Raw genomic sequence first — 18,722 nt, 5'->3', positions numbered from 1 at the left:
ACATGAAGTTTCTTTTTAAACTGTGAAGTGCTATACAAATATTGAACAATATTATTACTGTCCCTGGGACATACGTGCTTATAAAGGAGAGAGGACCTCTTCCGAGTACAATGACTTAGGGTTCTTCTACCTGCAGGCACAAGCTCTGCCAGTTCATTACTTCTATAACAAAGTATTGTCCTTGCATTTGAAAATCTAAGAATATTTTAACAATTATTAGAATCATCTGAGTTGACTGCATGTTTTCTGTGTCTTACCTACTATACTACGTGAATCCCAATGACAAAGAGACCATATGTTCTTAATCAATCATTATCTGATTATAGGGTCAATAGAATGCTAAGGGCCTGACATGATTCTTTCTCTTAAGCAAATTTTGTTTATTATTATCATTGTTATTATTGAACCAATGGAAACCAATAAAAGAGAATGTCACTGGCTGGAACAGATTCATAAGTGCACTTCTAGGCATTCAGCAGAAAGGCAAATCAATGAGGGCTGGAGCTGTCTGTAAGGAGGAGGTGAAATCTCAGCTAGATCTCAAAAGATGGACAGCACCTGAATTGTTGGAAAGAAGAGAGAGCACTTCGGGTAGCAAGAGCACTAGAAACACAGGCATGACGGGGATTGAACAGGATTTCTTCCTATGAGGGAGGAGGTGTGTCTCACTCAACAGAGAATACAGGCTGGGAAATACATTTGAGCAAGGAGAGTTCAACCTTAAATTTGGGAAGAGAAGATCAGGTGTTACATGAAGGAGTTACAAAGTCATGAAAGATTTGGAAAAAAAGACAAAAGTGTAGGGTCAACCATAAAAGGGAAACCAAAGAGAAGGAGGTCAACTATTGAACCCTTGGGGCTTAACTAGTGTGGCATCTTGGTTTAGTAAGGTGTCAGAGGAAAAAAAGAGGTGCTGCCTGCTTACCCTTGGCAGTGTGGCAAGTGAAATAAACATTTGTTGCCTGACAATGTAACTATTTATAAACCTTCATAATTAGCTTGTCACTTTTTAGGCTGAACAGCAGTCTACTATAACTTAACAGAGGACTTACATCTGACAAACTGCTCCACAAATCATCATTCTTAGCATTTCTATAGCTGAACTTCTTTAAGTAGTGAATAATTCCTTTCTTGAATTTCTCCTCACTCAGAAAATCCTTGAGCATATTCAAAATACAAGCTCCCTAAAATACAAACAAAAGCAAAGAAAAAGAAGATAAAGGAAAAGGTAGTATATGTTTTTAAAGGAAACTTACATTTTACGGAACATGTGTAACGTCTGATAAATGAAGCAGCAAATAAAAACTGAAACAGGTAGCAATAACCTGGCACCAGCAACTTAAACTGTTGATGTACTGGCCTCATTATATTTCTCCCAAAAGCAGAGCTTCCACTAGTCCACAGCATTTACTACCTTTTTATAGGAAACTGCATCAAACATTTCCTTTATGTGAGTAGAGGTTTCTGCTTGATTGGAGAGAGGATGGGATGAATTTAATGAATCTCTTTTAATTACTTCAAAACACATGTCCAGAAAATCGTCATCCTAAACAGGAGACAAAATTTTTTTCAATTTCCATTTGACATTCTCAGCAATAGGAAACATGATAGGTTTTATAAGATATTCTCAGAAGTAGGTATTCAATATCTCTTACAAGATGTTTCTTTCCCCTTATATATTCCCCTTTCACCAATTCTCTATTTTGTAAAGGTATAAATTCGACATTCCCTCAGATACTGCCTGAATGTTTACCATGAGCCAATCCCTTCGATACGAAAATAAAACTAAGGTTCCCATTGAGTGAACACGTGCTGTGTGCCAGGATCTTACATCCATCATCTGCAATCCTTTCAACACCCTGCAAGGGAGATGCATTACATACATTTTACAAGTGAGAATGTATGAAGCTTTGGGATTAAACCACAGATACAGCACATAGCAAATAAGAAGACATTGACTTTGAATCCATGTCTATCTGTAATTGTACTGGACCAAATGTCTACCCCAAAGAGCTAATTATCCATTACTAACTACCTTGATATGTGCTGTTCAGACCCTCTTGTGCCTATTAAAAAAGACATGTTTGAAGAAATCTTTTCACACGTTTTGGGGAAATTAACTAACCCTTTGGAAATTCTGGAGGAGTGTGTCCCCAGTCATGCTCAATTCGGGTTACATGCCAAGAACTCTGTACGGGATCTATAGCCATGGGCATTGTCTTGTCCTATATCATTGTATTCGGACAGTGATACTTTCTTCTCATGCCCCATACACAGCTGTATATTTGTGCTATTTTCACTCTCTATCCACAAACTTTAGGGTGAGGGATTTATGTTGACTGTACTCTAAAACCTCCAGTGTCTCATCCAGTTCTATCATCTGTGTTATGTGCCTCCCACCCCATTCATATGCTGAAGCCCTAGCCCCCAGATTGTATTTGTAGATAGTGCCTTAAAAAAGAGGGGACTGAATTAAAATGAGGCCATTAGGGTGGGCCCTAATCCACTCTGACTGGTGTAAGAAGAGGAAATTTAAAAACTCAGACACCAGAGATGTGTGAGCACAGAGAAAAGACCATGTGAGGACACAGTAAGAAGACGGTTATCTGTAAGCCAAGGAGAGAGGCTTCAGAAGAAATCAAACCTGCTGACACCTTGATCTCAGAGTTCTAGCCTCCAGAACCGTGAGAAAATAAATTTCTGTTGTTTAAGCCACCCAGTCTGTGGAATTTTGTCATGGAAGCCCTAGAAAACTAATACAACCTGTTTATATAAAACAAAACAACATAGATTCAAAGACTCAATGCTATGTTCTCTTTGGCATTCTCTAAAAATTTTAGTAGTAAATTAATGATTCGTTAGGGCATACAGTATGACATACAAAATTGTGACTTACAAATTGTAGCTCTGGATATGTGACGTTAACAGAGATAAGTTCCATGTGTGTTGCAAAACCCTCATTGAGCCAAATATCATTCCACCATTCCATTGTAACCAGGTTGCCAAACCACTAGGAGGAAAAAACTCCATGTTATTAGAAGGTAAACAAATATAAAAAATTATTAACTATAGCAAAAAATATAATGGGTGGTAACTTCTTTCTTTTAGTAGCTGAGGCCTCTTCTCTATCTTTGCTACCCTTTTCTCTCCGCACAGCCTCCTTCTACTGATTTCCCTGCCTTCGCCTCTCTCCACAGTTTTGCTTCCTTCAATTCTCTTTCTTTGTTTTTGTTCTTTTGTTTGTTTGTTTTTGTTTTGCAGTACGCGGGCCTCTCACTGTTGTGGCCTCTCCCGTTGCGGAGTCCAGCTCCAGACGCGCAGGCTGAGGCCACGGCTCACAGGCCCAGCCGCTCCGTGGCATGTGGGATCTTCCTGGACCGGGGCACGAACCCTCGTCCCCTGCATTGGCAGGCGGACTCTCAACCACTCCACCACCAGGAAAGCCCACTTCTCTTTCTTTGTGTTCATATTGTCTCCAACTCCCCAACTTCCATTATATCCTCACTATATTTCCTAGATATTAGATTTAATATTAAGGAAGAAAATGAAACATTTCGTAGGGTACATTTTGCACAATAAGTATAATCTCACCTTGTCATTGACTTATGGTGATGGTCTAAGGGGAAATATAAGCCAAAATATTTTGGGTGAAGTCACCTTTTTATATTAAGTAGCAGGTACTTAAAAGAATAAAAATTCATTTAGGACTTTCAGATTGTTACACAATATTAGTGATGACCAAATTTACTTGTTGTCCTCTGCCCCAATTTACTTCTAGGGATTAACTTGGCCACTAAGGTGAATAAAAGTCTGAGATTTTAAGTATATATAAATAAAATTAAAAGGATGCAAAAAGATAATCTAAATAGAAATTTACCCTTGGCCTATATTTAATCTGTAACACGTTTTAAACATTATTATTTTTATGTATTATTATATTTTATCTATTTGGCCTTTGTCATATTAGTGTGTGTCCGGTTTATCTATTTTAGGATTGCAGTCTCCAGGACTGGAAGCTTAAACAATAAGATTCTAAGATTCAGAAGAGCCTTGTTACAGTTACAGAACACAAACCACTAGATCTGTAGCTTCTAGAAACAGTTCAAGCTCTATACCTTTTCTTACAGCCCTCCTATCATATTGCAAGTGGGCTCCAATCTTCTGAGGGGGTTCTGTGAGAAGGGACAGCGGGTGTTTCCTCAGTTTGAGAAGTGATGAACACAAGAAGTACAAGCTGGTTATGGTCATTTCACCAGTCAGTAAAAGTAGTTTATTCATTCATTCAATAAATATCTATTGAGAATCTACTACGTTTCTGGCTCTATACCATATGTTAGAAATACAAAGATGTATGTAAGATAGCCACTGCCTCAATACAAATGGTGGAGGTCAACTGGTAGACGTACGCATGCAATAAAGCATTATTGGCACTATGATCTATGTCTGTACAAGGGACAGAGGAGATTCCAGAAGGAAAAAAATCACTTTTGCTGGGAGAGTGTGTAGAATAACTGGGAAACGATTCTTTTCCTTAGTCTTGCAAGTGGTCCTCAGGAATATTGGAAGTGGGGTGTGCTCTAAGCAGATCGGGTAGCAGGAGCAAAAGCACAGAGGAATGACACAACCTCGCCTGTTCAGGTAATGGCAGGTAGGCTGGGATGGCTAAAGCTAAAGGTGTCGTTCAGAGATGAGGCTGGGGAGGTGGAGGCGAGCCGGGTCCTCGGGGCCTTGTTTGCCACACTGTGGATCCTTTACTCACCCAGGCATTGAGAGTCTTTGCCAGGGTTTTACACAGAGGAGTGACATGGGGAGACATGGAGATTAATGGGGAAACAAAATAGTCAAGGCCATCGGGGCCTGCTGCTTCAGCCCTGAACACTGCGTCCCCGTAAAAGAGAACTTATTACAGGAAGGCCTTAAGGGAGGATGGAGCCTCAAAAGTAGAGCTCTCTGATTATTTCCTTATGAACATTGGGTAGAAAATGAGGAATACCCAGACTCAGTTAAGTGCTTTAGAGCTTCCAGAGACTAATGATCAAAACCCCTAAGATGGGCCAGAGGGGAGATGCTAAACCAGAGGAAGCTGTTCATATGTTCTCAAAATACAGTGCTGAGCATGGCTCCTGTGCAACTGGGTTCTTAGTTTGCTGCTTTAAAAAAAACAAACAACCCCCCCCTTATTATTATTATGGTCATGATAAAGGATAAAGTTAAACATTGAAAAATAAGAGATTTTACCAGTTTCTACAATGGAATGATATTTGCCTACATGGTAAAAGAGAGTTTCCAGTGCCTTTAATAATTCACCACATAATGGGGAATTTTCAGAAATGAAATAGAGTGGAAAAAGTCTCTGATATCTGTAGAGCTAGTTTTACTGTTTCATATTTGTATGTAATACAGTGTTGATAGATGGGCCTTGGAAATCTTATTCTGTAAGAAATGGTAGCAGTGGTGGTCATTGTCACCATCCTTAATAGCTAACACTTACTGAGTACCTACCACATGACAGACATAGACACTTATCTGTAATCCTCACAACAGTTTCAAGAAGCAGGAGCTATTATGAACTTAATTTTATAGATGAGGACACTGAAGTTTAGAGAGTTAGGTAATGTGTCCAGGGTCAGCAGCCCACGAGTGCATAGACTTGAAAATACTTCATTATGGCTGAATAATCAGATTCCAATTGAAAGGAGATTGACTTTGCCCTAGATTGGAATGCCACCGTATTAGAGGGTATAAGGGGAAATATTTTTAATAGAAATCTCTATTTGTAGCATTTCTAATTCTGTGCTTTATGTATCTGCATGGTCTTCACTTTTCTTTACTAAAAGACACTTGGAGGCTTTGCCTTGAAGGGTTTTAGAGGATATAGTGGTCACTTGTGATAAAATTCTTCTATGAGACCCATTGTCTAGAGATTGAATATTCTTCTACTTGACATATTATGTTTGGCTTGATAATCCCTAAGGTCCCCTCTGGAAGTAAAATGACATGATTTTATGTTGTTTCAGGAATATTGGTGGTGTTCTGCATAATGCTCTGTTGAACCGATGCTAAGAGGATGTCATGAGTGCCAGGTACCTGGTGCGCTAGTTCATGAGCTATGACTCTGGTGACCCACAGTTTGTCAGAAGTAGAAGAGGTCTTGGGATCAAAGAGCAGTGACGTCTCTCTATATGTGACAAGGCCCCAATTTTCCATGGCTCCACTTTCAAAGTCAGGAATGGCAACTAGATCTAAGAAATAAGAACAACCACACTTGATCATTATGGCTTCCACACCAGAAGTGGGATTTGCTTCCTCCTCAAATATGTTATGAACCATTCAGTATATATAAGCAGATTTTCTGAAAACATCAAGAGTGTCTTAACATTGATATGGTGTCTTGTAGTTGCTGAAAATAATCAGTATTATCAAGCAGAATAAAGTCTATCAATAAAGTTTTGGTTGTAGGTGAAGTAACCTATTGACATTTAATCACTTTTTCCTAAAACTAAACTATGAAAATACCTTGAGTGCATTACTGCTGAGAAAAAAATTCATTTTAAAACTCTCCTATTTTATTTTATATTAGTACTACAGAAAAACTTTGAAAATATGAGGTATCAAATAATTTCTAATATGTCTGGAATTCAACAAAACATAATGAACTCATTTCTACAAAAAAGAAAAAAAGGGGATTTTAATTTCAGGGGAACACCTTTTAGGAGCATCTCTATAGTCAATATTTCAATCAATATTTCTAGTGCATACAGCCTCTAAGTGTCCTTCTAAGGCAGTAGAGGAAAAAGGCTGTTGGCATCACTTCTTTCTGAGCTCAATTTCCTTTTCAACATTGATATTTCCTCTACTTCTTGACAAAGTCTTAGGGAAAAAAAGTGAAATTTAATCATGTTTAAGCAACTCAGATATAACGTAATTTATATCATATCTGTGTGTGAGTGTATATATATATATATATATATATATATATACATATATATATATATATATACCCTCTGCCAATGACTTCATGTAGATTAGAAAACTTCTGGCTAATATTTAATCTTGGACTTCTTTCTGTTTATTCTGCCAGGCCATATTGGAAAAATTACTGCTTTTTGGCTGAAAAGAAAGGTAATTTTTTAAAAGTTTGAAATAAATCAAGTCACTTGCCTTGCAATTACAATGTCTGGAATTAGTATTGGTTAATTCTAGTGGATAAAATCAAATATTTATAATGCAATCAAAAAGCAAACTAGCACTAGTAAAGATTAGTATTCATTAGTGGGAATGAATGTGGGAATGACTCCTTTTCTAAATTACATTGATGATTTTATATTAGTTATATTATTTCCCAAAGCCATTAGAAATGCTTATATCTGCTCAATTTTTTCCTAAGCTGCATGTTTCCTTTCAGTTAGTTTTATTTTAAATACATTCACTTCATATGATCTTCAAGGTTGCATTTTTCAAGAGCAACTTAAGATTGCTGATAGCTGTTATTTGATCTTTCCTTGATTTTTGACAGAGAACAGCAGTGGACTGTGGGTAAACTGATTTAGTATATCCGGACTAAAAGGTGTATAGAACCTGCGCTATAATAATACAGTGAGACTCAGGAACTGTAGGGACAACCCCCTGGAGATGTCTTCTGATGGTCCCTGTTAACTGTCTAAAACTGTATGGAGGTTGGGCAGGAAAGGGGAGGAAGGACATGATAAGGTGTGTGTGTGTTCTAAAGTCCCAAAGAAAAACAATGTTTTGTCATTGTCAGAAACTCTAAAAATTAATCTATATAAGTTATAAATTTTAAGTCATGGTTTTTATATATTCCGCAACATAAAAATCACAATTTTTAATTTTTAAGATAGAAAATTAAAACCAACCAAGATAGCCTGTGTGTATTTTCTCATATAAAGATCTACGACTACTACATTCAAATTATCTATTTCCTCGAAATCTTTTTTTTTTTTAAGTCTGTGCCACAGTCTTATCTTCCAGCCTCAGACACACGGTAGATAACAGATGGAGGGACAATTTTCAGCTATTTACATAAACCTTCGGCAACTTTTATAAAAGATTGCTAGTCTTGTACAAATATGGTACAGAAGAAAATATATGCTCCAGAAAATTCATCCATTTAAATCTAATATAAAATGCAGATATTTTAATATTAAACCTTATAAAAGAATAGAGAAATGAACCACAGTACTTGGGCTTCTCATAATACTTTATTTTCTACACTCTAGGACCATCTCTGAGGTACAAATTATTGCTTTCTGGGCTAACTGAACGTCTTCAGTGCTCATTTAAATCACATACTAAGAGGGACGAAATCAAAGTATGTTCTAAAAATAAAGACGATGATGTGGAATTTGAACCTACCCAGTTTTGCGAGTGGATAGTGGATATCAAAGTAATTTTCGTAAAAGTCCAGCAGCTTCAATGATGCTTCCAAAGCATAATGTGTTTGACTCCATTTGTCTGGGGCTGCATGGATGGACACCTGGGAAATGTTGGTGGGAAGAAGTGGTCTTTGAAGGACAGCTCCTTTGCACAACTCCATTCCTAACAGCCCTCACCCAAAGAAAGGCAGACTGCATTTTTCAAGAAATTATTGAGATACCGTTAAACATGTTGTCAACAGGGGATAAGATGTTCTGTAAAGTATTAAAGCAAGAATCACTCTTGAAAATTATAAACAACCCTGTATTTTCTGTTACAGTACATTCCCTAGGTGCTAATCTGTACGTTTTAAGCTATGTAAACCTATCGCCTCATGAGAGCCCACTTCAGTTCATCACTATCATGTACTCTAGCACTTGAGAATAAACCTTCCAAAATTATGACCACCAACACAATTCAAATAAAACATAATTCTATGAGGTGGAAAGCCTTCATGAACTTATTCGAACCACCCTCTGTCGTGTTTTCTTTTCTTTTTTTTTTGATTATTGGGTTTTTAAAAAAATTAAATTAATTTATTTTTATACAGCAGGCTCTTATTAGTTATCTATTTTATGCATATTAGTGTATATATGTCAATCCCAATCTCCCAATTCATCCCACCATGTTGTGTTTTCTTTAAACTCAAAAATGCCCAAATATGTTCATCGAATCCCTGCAAACTATTAGCTATTAAGTGGAAAAAATAAGTTAGATTCCAATCTTCTTGGGTTTCAAGTACAGTGTTGCTCTCAGTTTATAATCTGCTTTCATGCTCTGAGTTAACTGAAGTTCCTCAGAAATTTTCTAAGAAGGATATATTAGTGACCACAGTGGCGTACCAGGCACTGTGCTAAATGCACACATGTAAAATCTAACTTAATCCTCTCAATCACCTCATGAAATAGGTGCTATTGTCTTCATTTTACAGATGAAGCAATGGAAACACATGGAGATTAAGTAACTTACTTCAAGCCCCCCATGCAGAAAACTGTAGAGCTGGGACGTGAATCCAAGGAAGCTGACAGGGCCCTGTCCTCTGAAGCAAAGTTCCATCTGACCTCTCACGCATCTATATCTCTGCACATATATAGATGTGCAGAGATGTATGTAGACACATTGCTGATAACATGTATCTACATATCCAAAGGTATAATATGTATGGAAATTGTAATAGCCATTTTATTGCTATTTTTCATAAGCATTATTTTATGGTTCTTTGAATATGTTTTTATGTCTATAACCTGGTTCCTCAGGGTAAGGAGCTCTTTTTTATTTTTCATGTCTTCACTGATAGTCGCGAAACTTTATAATTATTGGGTACTGTAAATTTTTGTAAACAATTAATGCTCTAAAAATTATGAAGACCTCCTTTCACTGAGGAAATAAACTTACAGAAAGCAATTGGAAACAATGTAAGTGTCCTAGAATAAGAAGCTGATTAAAAAATCCTTATGGTACCTCTATGCAGTAGAGTACAATACTATTAATTATTAATATTATAGAAATATTTAATGGCATTTAATTTTTATGGCATATTATGGTGAGCTAAAACAATCATAGATTATTTTGTAAAACATATATATAGTCATATACAGTATATACTGTTACTGTATACACTCATATACTGACAGACTTATAGAAAATACTTGGAAGGCTGACACAAATATTACCAGTAATTATATCTTGGTGATGGGATTGTGGGTAACTTATTTTTTATCTATCTCTATTTTTGTAAATAAGCATGATACTTTGATAATAAGGAAAATAACCTTAAAATAAAGAAAAGCTCATTGCCTTCAGGACACTATTCTGCACTGTGTATGAAATGAGAACCCAAACTCACCTTGACCCCTGACGAGGCTGTGCCACTCACAGAGTTGAAATCACAAACTATGTAGGCTACAAGGTATGTACTCATTTTTACAGTAGTTTCAAAATGATCTTCCAAGAGGCCTCCTTCAAGTTCAATTGTCTTAACCTACAGGAAGGGAAAGAATCAGTATTTGAAAACTGGAGTATTTTACAAGAATGCCTATGACATAGGCTACGTAAGTTAGAGGAAAGCTTGATGTTCCGAAGGACATGTGATCCCCTTATAGGAGATCAGTGGACCCTTCACAACATTCTGTGGCTTCACCTCTCTCTATTTCTTTTATCTCTCGAAGACACAATGTACTACTTTGGGATCTCAAAATGATATCTATTTTGTTGCTTGAAAGCATAAAAATATCTTAGATGCTTCTGCTTTCTTGAGATGCAATAATCTCCAACACTGGCATCAATTCAAGATTTGTACTTCTAAACAAAAATGCCAGAGAAGAGTCCCTTTCCCTTTGTTATATAATAAATAAATCTCTGTTGCAGAAGGAAATGGGAAGCAAAACTGTGCTAGATGGTTTTTTTGTTTTTTTTCTGTGCTAGATGTTTTGCATTATCTTTTAATTCTCCTATTATTTGTGTGTGAGGTAGGTGTTATTTCACAGGTGAGGAAACAGTCTCAGAAATGTTAACTGAATTGCCCAAGATCACACGGCTAGTTCCACGGCAGGATCAAGATGTGGATGTGACCGTGTGACTCTAAAGCCATTGCTCATTCTTCCACTCGCTGGGTGACAGCTTGAGTCATAGTCTTATTTTATCTTTGCTTCATTGATTCAGCAATGAAAGCAGTCAGGCCAAGGAGATCATTAGCGATTTGAGCTTCTGCCTATCTACTGAGGAAGGGAAGAGTTTTAAGGCTACCGACTGGTCAGCCGCATCCATCAAATTCACTGAGTAATTACTGAATTCTATCTTTATTTGCCCTGGATAGCTTGTCCCAGAGACGATCTTCACCACGGTACGATGCCCCTAAATTCTGAACGGACACAGATCCAGTCATCTGAAAATACCACTTTCTTCAAACTGAAAACAATTCTTAGGCTGGCTTGTCCCTCACCCTCTCCAACCTCCTTTTAAGGCATCTGGTTTGTGGCAGTGCTAACCACGGACTATTGAGCATGTTTTATGTGTTTGTATAAGATTGCAGTTTGCTTTGGCGAGAAAAAATAGCTTGAAGTATTATCATAAACTGCCTTGCCTATGTCAATGACAAATGTGTGTGCTATTAAATTCTACAGAATTCTATCAAAAACTCAATTCCTAAGTTTCAATAAAGCAGGAAACACTGACCAAATACTCTAGGAAGGTGGCAGCATGCATAGGGCTGTAAGTTTTACCTCTGTTCAGCAAGTTAATTTTGTCCAACAATAATCTTTTTTAGGGGTCTGATTCAACCAGAGTTCTATGGGTACATACTCCTAGCAGATGAGAGGGTTATGGTAGGAGCTAGGGAGGGGACGTGATGACGGTGGTCCTCTGACCAAACTCAGCAGCAAGACCCTTTTGTCAAGTGTGTAGATGGGTGAGGGGAGGAAGGGGAAAGGTTGTGGGACTGCGGGGAAACGAGTCTGTGACACTGGACAGCTGGTGGCAGAGACAGGAGACAGGTGGGCATTCCCTCTGATTTCTCCCCTCCCCCCCAGATGAAGACGTAGTCCACGGAGGCTGAGTTTTGTTCAGGAACCTGGAGTGACCCATGTTGATCAACATTGCCTTAAATAGAAGTATTTGAGCTGTTAGTGTAAGTCCTTCCAGGATGGTGATGTAAGCTCTAAGTATAAAACACTTGTTGCTAGAGAAGGATTTAGCTGTCTTCTCAATTTTGGCAGGATTCTACTTGCATAGCAAGTGTCACCAGCAGGTGTGTGTTCCCTTAAGGAATGAAGGGGACAAAGACATGCCCAGAATATATGCTGCCTCTACTAGTGCTTGGCTGACCACCTCACTTCCTAGTGTTCTTAACTTGTATTCCTACATTCTTAACTAAACAAATTGAGAACTTAGTATGTGTCGCTTCTTCTCACCAGTCCATAACCCATCTTAAGCACTGCAGCTATTATCCAAAGAGTATGGTTGTAGCATTACTTCTGTTCTCGTTTTTTTGGATCACCATGAAAGTCTGGGTTGGGCGTGCCAACGAGAAGCAGAAACTAAAGCCAATATTTGCTGAAAAAGGCATGATCCAGAGAACTGGCCCAGTCAACTGAGGCAATGCAAAGTTCAAGGATTATATGAAATATTTTCAAAGTTTTCACTTATTTTTCCTAAATATGAGAAGTTACTGAAGGTTTCTAAAGATAGAAAACTGAGATTCTAATATAATTGACAATTGATGTTTGCATCACATTTTAATTAAAAGGCATTACTAACTGTGTTTTTACTTTATCCTCCATGATTACTCATGTGAAAAATTCTGTTAATAAAAAGCTGCCAGGAAAGAGACTGAACTACCCTTAAATGAACATCTGGTTCATAGAAAGAAGACTTGGAGCTAAGTAGCAAATCCTTTTTACCTGAACATGAGGAGGCAAATTAAATTGCTGTCTGTATGATCGTGGAAAAACTGTGGGATATATGTCATGTGGAGTGTGTCGCTTTTCCCCTTGATCTGCTCTGCAAGTATTTCAAAGCAAACACTTTTCTAGCATTAAACAGAAATCTGGGGGAAATTTAGCTTATGGACTCATTTCCCCCGTTCATCCACAGAGGACAGTCACTGTGGAGGGCAGAGAGGAAACTAGGGTGGAGTCACTGGCTGGGTTATGATGACCTGGATGCTTTCTGAGCTCATTCTGCTGAAGCACTGTCTGGAGAGCCTCTATTTTTATCCTACTTTCTAAGTAGCAATGGGGAAATATTTTACATTTCGTTCAACAGCTCAAAAGGCAAGCATATCATTAGTGAGGAAATATCAAATGAGGCTCAGTGTCTACTGTGTCATTCAGAGTCTCTGCATTTTGAGTATAAATATGACTCAAATAAAAGTGTTCAGAGGTCTCTCTCAATTAAAAAAGTTTATAACTATGAGATAAAATTTTCATAAATAATTGTAAGCACTACGCGTGGAACTTTAAAAAAAAATTTCTACGTTATATCACAGACTACTAGATCAGAATCTCCAGGATGGGGCCCAGGCAAGCTTCTCTAGATCCTTACCACTCCAAATGTGGTCTCTGGACAAGCAGCAGTGGTATCACCTGGGAGCTTGTTAGAAAGTCAGAATTTTGAGCTTTACCTCAAGAACGACTGAATCAGAATCTGAATTTTAACAAGATCCTCAGACAACTCATCTGAAAATTAAAGTTTGAGAAGTGCTGTTCTGGGCAATTCTGAATTTCATCGCTAGCCAAGTAACACTGATTTAAAAGAACTCTGCTTCCATATAAACACAAATAAAATAGAAATCACTTTATGTAAAAAATAAAGCTTCTTGTGAAACAATGCCCAAACAGAATGATGTTAAAATCTAGATGGATTGGGGTAATGTAATATGTAGAAGGATCAAAAACAAATTAATGGCTTAAGTCCTGAAAACAAACAAAATATTAAAACACAACAAAACAAAGACCAAAGTTCATTTTGAGAACAATTCCCCAAAGTTTCTAAAATTGGCAAATACCTTTGGCATGTTGGATAGGGCAATGTGTCTGCTCTCTCTTCTTATCTTGATTGAAAAGTTGGCTTTGAACAATGGTTCATCAAAACAAGGGAAAGCCATTCGTGCCTGGGTTGGCTCAAAATCTGTTACTGCAATTGTTCTGTGAAAAGAAGTACATTACAAAAAGAATACACAAGTGAAGTCAAAAAAAAATGAATTTGTACCTTCAGAACACAGCTTATCAAACCTGGAGGTGATACGTTTGATTTCTCAAACTATAACCTTAGAGAATCCAGAATCTATTTTTGAAGAAAATGAGGGTAAAATTTTGTTTAGTAGCTGCCAATCATGAATAATGCATGGCGCTGGGCACTCTATTTACATGATCACCTTCATACTCATAGCAGAGAAGGATATTGAGGCTCAGAGAATTTGAGTGACCTTACCAGGACCCTTAGCTAGTAAATTTGCTGAGCTAGTCATGCCCAATTTGACTTCCAAATTGACTAGGAAATTAATAGTTTAGTGTCATCACTAAACCTGAGCGGGCCTCAATCAGACATTTGAATACCTGTGAGATGAGTGATGCCTTAGGTTGTGTTCCCAGGAAGCAGATCCGGATTTGTAAGAACAGGCTGCTAAGAGAAACAGGTAGGGCTTCCCTGGTGGCGCAGTGGTTGAGAGTCCGCCTGCCGATACAGGGGACACGGGTTCGTGCCCCAGTCCGGGAAGATCCCACATGCCGCGGAGCGGCTGGGCCCGTGAACCATGGCCGCTGAGCCTGCGCGTCCGGAGCCTGTGCTCCGCAACGGGAGAGGCTACAGCAGTGAGAAGCCCACGTACCGCAAAAAAAAAAAAAAAAAAAAAAAAAAAAAAGAGAAACAGGTAAAGGAGGGAGGGAAGCGGGACAGGGAAGAGGAAGAAGTCAGGCCCGGTGCCAGCTTCAGCTTCATCCCTGCGGAGCTCTGGAGTGGAAACCACACCTTCAAGTTTCCCCCTACTGGAGGCAAGGAGCTGGGCTTTCATATTCTGTATCGTCATTGGCTAAGGGTCTTCCTGGGGGACCCAAGCTTCCCCCCCAGACACATCTAGCTCTCTCTGCTTGCCGGCAAAGCAGGTCCAGCCTTTAGACTATAACAGGTAGATAGATACTCTGACAAATCTCTATACCCCATCATCTTGATAATGCTTGAAATGATATAATTACAGATTTATTATTTGGGCTTTAAAGCTTTAATTAAGCAGCAACTCTGGAGAGCATATTTTGATTGAAGAAGGAGAGCAGAATAGAAAAGCTCAAGGGACAGATAAAGGCTGAGAAGGGCCAGGAGGAGGGAAAAGAGGGCCTGTCACGATAATGTTGCCTCCGTCTACTGTATTTCTATAATACAGGCTGGAAAAGTGAGACTGGGAGCTAAATGATTTGTTTGGGGCCTCGGTATTACTTGGATTCAGTAACAGGCCCTACAGAAGTAAAGGAATCTCAAGTACCTGGAATAATTTTTACTAATGTGAAATTTTGATTATAGTTAAGTTTTAGAATGGAAAAGCCCAAACTTTAAGATCTTTTTTGCTATTTACACAATTTTAGTGCTGCATGCAAAGTAGTGAGTTCCTGCTTCTCAAAGAATTATTGTTGACTGAATTATTTTTGTATTTTAAGTTAAGTTGTGTATGTATGCATGTGTGTGTGTGTGTGTGTGTGTGTATGAAAAATAGAGAGGTAATAAAATGCTGCTGACACTGTCCTGCAAATCATCCTACATGCGAAGACCTACTAGGTGACTGAGTATGAAGAGAGCTGACTAATTAATCATAAGAAGAGTCAGAAATAGTCTGCAGTTAATTATGGGAGGCATGTTACTTTCCAAGCTTCTACTCTAAAAAAATCCCCCCTCTGGTCTCCCTCATCTCCCCAAATTATATCCTTAAAATGTATTTCTTTTAGGTGGAGGTTTTGTCACTTGAAAAAAGTGAAATAAACCATCACTGGTCACATGGTACCTCAGTGAGAAGTTGATGTTTCCTATCCAATACTGTGCTGGACCTGAGAATAGGCCTCTGAGAATTGAGGCTGCAACGAGGGGAAGCGTCTCCAAGGGAAGGGGAGGTGGGCCTGGGGAAGGGCTGTCCTCAGTAAACTGCTGGGGGCTGTGGGGTAGGCATGTGAGCTGCAGAGGGCAGTGAGCACCTGAAGTGGGGAAGGGGAGGTAGGCAGCAGACACTGCGGGGCTAAAGTCGCCTACCAATATCCACTCTCCTTCTTCAGTTCCAGTAGAATCCTGATTTTGTTCAGAAAGGCAATGTGTCTGATGAAAAAATCACTTCTCTAGATTCTCTTGCAACTTGGTGGGCACATGACTCGTTCTGGCCCAGTTGAAGTCATTGGGTGAGAAATCGTGGTAAAAGGAGTCAGACTCAGCTGGAATGTTTCTTTTTGCATTTTCCTCTCCCCCATCTCCCCCTTTTCCTGCCTGGAATGTGGACTTGATGCCTAGAGGTGCAGAAATCATTTTGTATTAGGAGGAAAGTCATATGCCAAGGATGGCTGAGTAGAAAGATACGAGGAGCCTGGGTCCTGGATAATATTGGTACACACTGTAGCATACCCGGGATGCCCTGCTTCTGGATTTCTTGCTGCATGAGAAAAACAAGTGTGTGGCAAAGCCATTGTATTGGGGGTTTCTCAAACCGGCAATTGAATGCAACTGATAAAATGTAGGAGAGCACTGAAACCAGACTCCTCTCCCCTCTGAGATGGACCCTGGCCCTGGACAACCACATCATCCCCTCTATGAGGCATCCTTGGTTCCTCTCTTTCTCTTGCCTTACAGAGTCAATGTCAGCAAATTCTGTCTGTTTTACACTTGAAAACAAATGCCAAGTTCAATCACTTCACTCCATAAGCTGCACCACTAGCCTGGCCCAAGCCAACATCCTTTCTGGCCTGAACAATTGCAATGACCTCCTAAAAGACTAACCTGCTTCTACTTTTTCCTCTCTATAATGTACCATCAACATATACTTGATCTTTATAAGACGTACATCACATCAGAACTTTCCAGTGAATTCCCATGGCCCCTGAGTAAAAGCCTAAAACAAGAGGCTCTAAGTCTCTCTCTACATGATCTGACCCCTCTCTACTCTACTTCTCTCCCTCTCTCATTGTCCTTCGTCTCTCAATCACTCCCGCCTTACAGACTTTGCACTTGCTGATGCCTTTGCTGGGAACACCGTGCCCTTAGACGTCCTCATGAAAGTTCAGGTCTCAGTTTAAATGCACTTCCGCCTCACCAAGAACTTCCCTGACCACTCAGCTAAATTATTCCCAATCCCTAGTCTATATCTCACTACTATACATTCAGTGCCTAGAACGGTACCTGGCACATAGCATGGGCTCAATAAACATGAGCTGATCAAATAGACCATATTTCTTAGTTCTCCAAACTGACTTGTTTCTGTCATCTGGATTTGAGTCACGCTGTTTCCTGGGCAATGTACATGCTTTCATTTCCTCTCTCCCAACCCAAATCTTACGTACATTTCCTTTTGGTCTCAGATCAAGTCTAACCTCCTTTGAGAAGCCTTCCGCATTTCAGCTCTCTCTGCACTGACCATCCTTTCCCCTAGGAGATAAACATGTCAGTCTTGTCATAGTCATATATTGGCCTTTCCTCCTGGTTATTCTCTCTCTAGCCACTTATGCCCCTGCATCCTGTGTTCCCATATTTATTGTGATTTCCTTTAGGAATGGCAGAGCTTCTCCTTCTGAGTTTCCCCATAGTTTTTCGGGCTTTTCATAAATGACTACTGAAGCATGCTCCTGGCAAAGAGACATAACACATAAGGAAAGTATCACAAAAGACTATAAACAACTGGAGCTACATCTTACCTTGTTTCACCACCAAGAGTTCTGTACGTGCTTTTATAAAAGCCTTCAAAACCATCAGCTAGCTTGGCCTGGAAGTCAATAGTCACAGAATATCTCAGGTCAGCCATAAGTTTCTCTGGAATCAGCAGTGCAATTTGTTCATGAGCAGGATAACTCAAAACAGTTAGCTTTCTCCCTGGTCTCCTGTATCTCAAATCTTCCTCTGACTGAAGAGTAACATTCATGATTTCAAGATCTTTGCTGTGCAAGATGATAAATTGGGTGGCATCTCGAACCAAGACTTCAATCTTCTCAGATGCAACAAAGTCCAGGGAGGTGAGATTTGGGTGGACAAAAAGGTCATAGTGGAGGGGAATGACCATGGTGGGGAGCCTTAGCTCATGCCAAGGAAATATTTCCCCATTGATGGCTACTGGGAAAGCCCCACGGTCCTTATTGAACTGATCAATAGATGAACTTGTGAACTGAGAACAAATACATATTTGGATGACTGCTGAGCAGTAAAATCCTATGGAAATATTAAATATTAGTTTTCTGCGTGAATTAGCCATTACAGCAGAATGGAATACTAAATCTATTCTCTAGAAGACAAGTTAATATCCAGGCTAAATCTCATAGTTCTCCGTAGCACCGTGTTGGCTCCAGTTATGTCACTCAGGATCTGAACAATATGTTTCAATAAATGGACTTAACCTAGAGAGAAAGAAAAAAAAACATTTATAGCATGAAGAAAAAGATTTCAATTTATAAATATAACCTGAAAAATAGATGGGCATATGTGAATTGTACCAAATATCGACAAAATAAAGTAGAAATTATCATCTGGGTATTATAAATAAAATTTTTTTAGAGCTCAATTGAAGGGACTCTGCCTTAAAATTACATCTATGGAATCCCCTCTGCATTCTGTGCAAT

The 18,722-nt window shown here is 38.9% G+C and overlaps 1 protein-coding gene across 1 annotated transcript in view; it reads right to left on the bottom strand.

Moving 5' to 3' along the window:
* ERAP2 (endoplasmic reticulum aminopeptidase 2) overlaps positions 1–18,494 on the bottom strand; it is a 37,532-nt gene extending 19,038 nt beyond the window's left edge. The window contains exons 1-8 of the mRNA XM_079918022.1: positions 17,808–18,494; positions 13,937–14,075; positions 10,280–10,414; positions 8,374–8,494; positions 6,088–6,242; positions 2,897–3,010; positions 1,415–1,546; positions 1,053–1,184 (exon numbers count right to left, since the gene is read on the bottom strand). Of these exons, the coding sequence (XP_079774148.1) occupies positions 1,053–1,184; positions 1,415–1,546; positions 2,897–3,010; positions 6,088–6,242; positions 8,374–8,494; positions 10,280–10,414; positions 13,937–14,075; positions 17,808–18,358 (1,479 nt within the window). The 5' untranslated portion in view covers positions 18,359–18,494. The remainder of the gene's footprint in view (positions 1–1,052; positions 1,185–1,414; positions 1,547–2,896; positions 3,011–6,087; positions 6,243–8,373; positions 8,495–10,279; positions 10,415–13,936; positions 14,076–17,807) is intronic.
* Between the last annotated feature and the right edge of the window lie 228 nt (positions 18,495–18,722).

The sequence above is a fragment of the Stenella coeruleoalba genome (genome assembly GCF_951394435.1).
Source record: "Stenella coeruleoalba genome assembly, chromosome: 3".
Lineage (NCBI taxonomy): Eukaryota > Metazoa > Chordata > Mammalia > Artiodactyla > Delphinidae > Stenella > Stenella coeruleoalba.
The sequence above is the reverse complement of the archived record's forward strand: the minus strand, read 5'-3'. Positions and strand labels throughout refer to the sequence as shown.